The sequence below is a fragment of the Henckelia pumila genome, unplaced genomic scaffold (assembly GCF_033568475.1).
Source record: "Henckelia pumila isolate YLH828 unplaced genomic scaffold, ASM3356847v2 CTG_429, whole genome shotgun sequence".
Taxonomy (NCBI): domain Eukaryota; kingdom Viridiplantae; phylum Streptophyta; class Magnoliopsida; order Lamiales; family Gesneriaceae; genus Henckelia; species Henckelia pumila.
Window position 1 is genome coordinate 3,084,300 of NW_027331826.1, and position 7,741 is coordinate 3,092,040.

The following is a 7,741-nucleotide window of genomic DNA, read 5'->3' on the forward strand; positions in this document are numbered from 1 at the left end:
TATCAAAATTCGAAAATAAAATAAAATTGAACAAGAGTCTTGTAATTCATACCTTGGATCGTTTTGTTGAATGTGTTTGTGTATTTTCGTAAATTTTGTATTTCTTTATTTTCTGAATTCTTAAACTATTGATAGTCAATTCACGTAATCGCACACAGCCACAAACTAACAAAAGGACAAAGTATTATCGAAACTCTCAAAATTAAAAACTCAAACCCTTCTTTTATGTGGATGAATTTTGTTTGAGAGCATAATATGTACATTTATATATAAATAAATATATATAATAATTTTTTAAATAAATTATTTGGAGCCCTACATAAGGGTGGGGCCCTGGGCGCGTGCCCTGGCTGCCCAGGGCCATGGCCGCCCTGTCAGTAACTACAAAAAATACTTAATTAATATGTGTGTCTCAATAACACAATAAAAAAACAAAATAAAATATTCGGTAGTAAAAAAAATTCAAAATAATTATACATGTAAAAGATCAAGAAAATCGAACCTGATATTGTATTGTATTTCTGGTAAAAAAAAAAATTGAATGAAAGAGAAAAAGGAAGAAAAGAGGATGACGTGAAATAGTGGAAGGAAAATTAAGGGGAAAAAAATTTTAACCTAAAAAACTTAAGTAGTATATAAAGCCCACATTAAAAAAGCCCATTAAGTGACTCCACATCACCGAATGTTGTGGTTGGAGCACTGCAGAGGATCTTGATCCCAAATATTCAACTCAAGTATAGAACCACTAACATAAAGTTATTGATTTCACATTTCTATATATTATAGTTTTATTGTTTACGATCAATCAATATATCAAATTTTAAATTCACATATTACTTTTCTACTGGTTAATAAATACAAAAGTAGAATGAATTTTTTTTTTATATATATATATATATATAAATTTTCAGCTGTCCAACCATGTTTCTCCACTTGGTCCGCGACCACTAAAACTCGGTAGTGGTTTTAGTGATGCGAAAAAAAAAAACAAAAACCACTAAAACCTTGGTTGCGGACAAAATGAGAAAACATGGTTGAGCAGCTGAAAATATATATATATATATATATATATATATATATATATATATGTATCCTTATCTCAAAAAAAAAATCAATGTATCCAAATATTTGGTTATATCAACAACGTGTCGTAGCTTCTGTATATGGTATAGATAAATTTAGGCCAAATTTATATTTAAAATCTCCTCCTCTTTAGTTTTGATTTTTTTTTTTCTTCTCTCAAAGTCTTTGGGCCGAGCATCCAGTCCAAATTTTCTTTAGGCCCATCAAAATTTTCCCGATAAAGGAAATTCCATTGATAAGTAGCCAGTGGCTTTCGATTTCACGTAAAAATCCATATATTCGATCGGAAGGAGACAACAAAGATGCCGATGAAGGTGTTAGATGCAACGATTTCTACATTTGGCGATGTTTTGGAGAAATTCAGAAGCGAAGGAGTAAATAACAAAGCTAATCTTATCCTTTTCTTGGCCGACAAAGATCCCTCCACCAATCTTAGTTGGTGTCCTGGTACAATTTCCACCATCCTGTGTACATTTCGATTTTTTTTTTTATGTGTCTTTGTATCTATACTTGTAGGATGAGATTTGATGCAGATTCTGAGTATTTCGGTCAACTTTTTAATTTAGGGGTGAGAATGAGTTTTATGTGTTGTGCCTAAATCGAGTAGAATTAAGCGGGGAAGGTGTTTTTTAGGTTACTAACGGATATTGATGGCTAAATTTGTGATGTTTTGTGTTCGATTTTAAAGAGGAATTTGAAATTGTTTGCTTGCTTGCGAATGGACTAAAATTTTTTGATAATCTTATTTGGCTATGTGTCTGTGTTTGTTGAATTATCATTTTTTATCTGTGGGGTTTGTGTGATTATACAGGGGGTACTAGATTGCAGTACTGAACATAAAATTACATGTTTTTTTTTGTTTTCAACTTTTATGATTCCATGGTAATCGATCACAGAAGATCCTAAAATGGGCGATACTAATCTGGTAAAATTATAAGCAGTTGGGTGGAGAATGTTTAGTAGCGAAGTGAAACCCGTGTGCAGCTGAATGATTAATTTATGTTCGATTTTGGTTGGTTCGATAGTCTGGTTGTGCAAGAATATTAAATAGTAGAATTTTAGCAAATGAAGGCATTAAAATATTTGCCTGAAAGCTTCTCACTAAAATCCTTTTCTCTCCTCAGTTCTCTCAAATTTTGGAGTTTGAGCCTCTCGAAGAGCTCGATAGGACTCCATTCCTATATCATGATTATCATGAGGTGAATTCCCGGTTCAGTCTCATATGTTTGACCATTTTCCCGGTTCAATCCCAAAATGTTTTGATTTTCCAGGTTTTAGTCCTAACACTGTGTTCGGACCACGGGAATTGGACGGGATTTGGTGGGATTTGAAATTGGAAATACCGTTTTAGTGTTTGGCAATTTGGGATTTCAAAACGGGATTGGTATTTGGTGGGATTTTATGGGATTTCAATTAGTTAAGTGAAATCTTGACAAAATTGGTCGGATTTCACGGGATTTCATGGGATTTGAGTTTATAAAGCAATAAAATTATTTTTAATAATAAATTCATATACTTTACTTATATATTTTAAGTTTTTTTTATAATTTTTTTATAAAATATCGTTTATCCAAAATTTATACAATCAAATTCCAAAATATATTTTAACTTTTTGCCAAACACAAAATGGAATTTCAATTCCATGGATTTTAAAATCCAAATCCAATTCCAAATTCCATTTTTTAGACATCCAAACACCCATTTAGTCCCAGATGAATGACTCTTTTCTCGATTTAGTCTCAAATGTTTCAGAGTTCCTGATTTAGTCCTAAATATTTGTAAATAATGACTGAGGTGGTCCTTCTATCAATTTTGACCGAGTCGGCCTCAAAATGACTCAATTAAAATGGATAAGGTTATCAACATCAACATTTACAAACTTTTATTTAATTTATTACTCATTTTTTTCACAAAAATGGAAATCATAAAAAAAAAATCTCGAATTGAAAATTTTGAAACCTTAATTCTAAAAAATTTCAATGGTAAGAAAAAAAAAATATAATCGACGAATAAGAATATAAAATTCAACTAAATAACGACATATAACGAGAAAAAGGGATTTTTTATTTTATTTTATTTTAAAAAAAACCCTAAATTTATAGTTTTATAGAATTGTCAGAATCCGAGAAGAAGAAAATGTGGTTAGCATGCGAAAGAGAAAGTCGGGGTGACGGGTTACCTGATAAAGATAAATATTGTGCAACGTCATTTTCATTCTTAAGCAAATTTCTGAGTGATAGCAACGAGAAAGAAAAAATTGTCCCAGCTCAAAGTGGATTAGAAATTAGCGTATTTGATTTGAGTTTTGGGGATTTTATTGTTATGACTGTCACATGTCATGTTTACAATTAGTTTTAACCGTGACAAAAGGATCAACTCGATCAAAATTTGTTAATGTTTGGGACTAAATCGGCAACACCAAAACATTCGTTACCAAATTGGGAAAGGAGCCAAACATCTGGGACTAAACTGGGTTTTTTCCATGTCTACCGTTAGGTTGAACGGTTAATTTGACGGAATGACCAATTCGGTCAAAATCTGTAAAGTTTTAGGACTAAACCGGGTTTTTCCCCATTATCATGGTAAAGGCAAAACTTCTCTCGTTCATGTGGACAAGATAGGCCTTTAAAAAGTTGAACACGGTGTGGAAGTTTTTGGAAGATTTTTCATCTCCAAACATGGTCTTTTTTGGTTCATAAAAGCCACACAGCTAAATTTAAAATGAGAATTGGCCCTTTCTGTCCGTGATCGCACATAGCACTTGAAGTTAGAATACTGTGTAATTATTTCAGGTTGAATGGTTAAAATGTTCCAATAAATACCACCTCTAAATTTCTGTGGTCATCCAAATTTTTTTGGTTATTTTGCCTCGTGTCGATTTTGAATTACGGCACCAATTTTCTCATTTGATTTGTTGAAAAAATTCTTTAGTGCAAAGAATACTTGGTTTTTCCTTCTACAGATTGTGTGAGAGCTGAACCCGTGATATACAAAAAGCTTGAAGCGTCATCTGATAATGTTGCTCTTTTAAGAGCATATGTTGGAGATAGGCCAACTTGGCGAAATCACCACCATCCATGGAGAACGGATTCAACGTTCAAACTCAAGGGAGTTCCCACATTGATCCGTTGGGAAGATGATGCGATTAAAGCTCGTCTCGAAGACCATGAAGCCCATCTTGAGCATAAAATCAACACCCTTTTATCTGAGAATTAATCTTAGTTAAAGCTTATATGATCTAGCAAGAAGAGATGCCTCAACTTTCAATATTTTCTTGCTATCGCAATGACGAGACTACTTTGAAAATAGGTCAATATATTTTCTTGAATGTTTTTGTTTATTCTATTGGTGACAAATGCTTGTTATTTATCACGTAAACATCGTACTGTTGAGTGTGTTAGTGTTTTAGACGTTAGATTTGAGTCGACAGTCGACACCAGAATCATTTTGCCCCTGAAATCAAATACATTACAAAGAAGCAAAATTTTCTCACTTAAAAAAGCACATATTCTGAGTCTCTCTTTTTAGACACTTCATGTTTCAACGATGTTCACGTTAACCATCTTGCAATGTCTATGAAATATCTATAGCATGTGTCCAAAATATCAAATTATATATAATATGTACGGGATTAGATCCCTGATGATGTTTACCTCAACACAATTTTCATTTCTTTTTTTGATTTTTTAAGGAAAAAAACATATTTCAATTCTTTATTATTATTATTATTATTATTATTATTATTATTATTATACCATTCTAAGACCAGGAAAACATATAAAATCGCATTATTACAGGACTTTTACAAAACATTATAGGATTTTTACAAATCATACATAGGATATTACCCAAATAATTTGATTATTAGTTCTCAAAAAATCGCTCGAAAACGCCTAAACGTCATTACTCGACTAAAACGACTGAAGAGCTGAAAAAGAATTTTTAATCAAACATTTGAACATGTGATTAACCTATTGATTTAACCCATAAAAACTTGATCTATATTTTACAAGTCCATCAATAATATAAAACCAAGTTATAAATAATTATATAGTCAGGTCATGATTAAACACAAATGAATTAGCCTACCATAGAGGCTAATACCACAAATATTAAATATTTAAATAACAAAAAAAAATTAAAAGAACAAGAGAACTTACCAGGGAAACCAGTAGTAATATTATTTCACAAGAATACTCTTTATACAATATGAGAGAGAAATAGTAGAAAACTTAATTCGAAGTGTACCTTCTAAAATAAAAACTAGCCTATTTATAGATGGAAGAGCCGGACATGAAACCCTCTATTCCAAAATTAAAAATAAATAGTAGAAACATAATCATACAACTTTATTAAAGTTAAAGTAAATAATTACTACTTTATAAAAGTAGTCCTCAAAAGTCTTTAGTGGTCATCCCATCATGTCTAAAGTCTTTGGATTTAGTGGTGGTCATCACTTCATGTCTTTAGGAATCTTTTGTTGAATGTATGGGTGAGCATTCGGTCGGTTCGGTTACCGACCGAACCGAATTAACAATAATCGAACCGAACCAAAATATTTAAGGATAACCGAACCGATTGATTACATAACAATAACCGATAAAAATCGAACCAAATTAGCCGAGTTTTTTTCAAAAAAATTTGCTGGTTTGAATTTAATTAATTATATATGTAATCTTGCAACACTGCAAAAACACATAAAAATAGAAAATCACAGACATCACAAATGTATAAGTTTTGTTTGAGCACAGTTAATACAAGTTTGAAGAAATAAAATAATTAAACAAGGCCAGAAGGAAAAAATTATATATATACACATATATATATATAATCCAGTTGCGAGAAGGAGTTTTTCAGCTCAAAACTTGGCCAGGAAGCAGTGAACTGATGTATCGAAAGATTGAGTTTCCTTCAGGTTGCACAATATTTCAAATATTTTCAAATCAAACTTTACCAGGAAGATGAAGTGAGAAGAGATGGGATGTCGTCTGTAGGCATCGGGAACAAAAGATGGGATGTCGGCGTCTCGATGGGTGCTGAGAAATGGGTTGTCAGCATCTCGAAACATGAAGTCGGGAATCGAAAAGAGGGAGAGACTGAATGAGAGTTGGGTCGGCTGATGGAAAGCCCTTTAGAATTAGGGTTCATGATTTTAAATCTTAAATTATGTACAAAATTATAAATATTAAAAAAATATTAAATAATAGATTTTAATATTTTGGTTAATTCGGTTAACCGATTTTAAATTTTTAAAAACCGTAACCGAACCGAATTAACCGATATGACCGATGTTTTTGTATGTTAAAACCGAATTTCCGAAATAACCGAACCGAATTTTTGAATTAGCTCGCGGTCAGTTAATTAGGTTTAACCGAAATCTTGCTCACCCCTAGTTGAATGCATTCCGTAGTCTTGGGATATTTCCTCATACAATGCTGAAATTTAGCATTATGATTTGTGATTAATTTTTTGGTTTCTTTGACAATCCTTTTCCTTTGTGAATATGAGTAGTTTTCTTAACTCTTCTACCTTCTATGGTGGCTATCAATTATGACCTGGTCAAAGTTCTTTTTCCACTGAATATAGCAGAAACATCTTGGACAAATTTTCTGACGTTCTTCCATCACCATTATTGTGATACCCCTGTCCCACATGGGAAAAATGAAGAATTTAAAATGAGTTTATAATGGGCTACAATGGACTTCTATAGCAACTTGAGTTAATCATTTTTGTAAAAAGAAGACGAATACAAAGTAGTTTCTATAGGGACCCATTGTGTGCAGTCGCGCAGGCCCGGGTGAGGGCCCGGGGCGTGACAATTATGCATTTTTTTTATATTATCTTTCAATAATTATTTTAAAGTATCAAATATTTTTTCAAACGAAAAATTCTTTTTGATATTATCTTTCAATGATTCTTTTAAAGTATCAAATATTTTTTCAATCGAAAAATCTGTCAGATCCTCTGTAGGATCTTGCGCGTTTTGCATCATTTATTTATGAAACTTTTTTTCACTGGAAACAGAAGTTATGGAAGTGTCTGATTTTGATTCTGAGTAAGAAAGATTTCTGCATATATCTTTCTTCATTTCTTCAACATATAGCTCAATCATTTTTTCTTTTGAATATATCTCAAAATATTTCTGAGTAAAAATCTTGAATGGACTAGAAGTCTCTTTTTCTTTTTTATTTTGTAAATCAAGCTTATAAGCTTTGATTTTTTCTTCTATATTTTGTATGGTGTCATAACCATATGATTTTCCTGTTTCTGGGTCTTCTCCAATCATTTTTTCCCAGAATTTTATCAGGCTTATATGCCACAAGCAAGAAATTCCTCTGTTTGTATACCCACATTGGGGTTTCCATTTCCATATCCATGGAATGTCAAATTCAATAAAGAAAATACAAATGATTTTTCCCTCAATTATTGTTGAGGAATATTCTTGAATCTTCGGGGAGCATCCAATCCACTCCTCCATTAACCCTTTAAGGATTTCAGGCAAAATTTTTGTAGAGGACCGAATATTTTCCACCAATCTAAAAATCAATTAGGAATTGAATGATAAAAAGCATTTTCACATATTTTTAAAAACCATGAATGCTTTCTTTTTTGATTCTCATATAATAAGGTTTTATAAAAACCTTCTACATAATCCCAA

At 31.8% G+C, this 7,741-nt stretch overlaps 1 protein-coding gene across 1 annotated transcript; it reads left to right on the forward strand.

Annotated features, from left to right (window-relative positions):
- The first annotated feature begins 1,281 nt into the window (after positions 1-1,281).
- LOC140871162 (thioredoxin-like protein Clot) lies at positions 1,282-4,506 on the forward strand. The gene is made up of 2 exons (XM_073273597.1): positions 1,282-1,530; positions 4,046-4,506. The coding sequence occupies exons 1-2, from the start codon at positions 1,386-1,388 to the stop codon at positions 4,297-4,299; spliced, it is 399 nt and encodes a 132-aa protein (XP_073129698.1). The 5' UTR covers positions 1,282-1,385; the 3' UTR covers positions 4,300-4,506.
- The last annotated feature ends 3,235 nt before the right edge of the window (positions 4,507-7,741 follow it).

What these genes read in the sequence shown, in the direction of transcription:
- LOC140871162 (XM_073273597.1), top strand. Translation starts at nt 1,386, where the DNA reads ATGCCGATGAAGGTGTTAGATGCAACGATTTCTACATTTGGCGATGTT. An exon ending in CAATCTTAGTTGGTGTCCTG is followed by an intron (nt 1,531 to 4,045) that starts GTACAATTTCCA and finishes TTCCTTCTACAG; the next exon opens with ATTGTGTGAGAGCTGAACCC.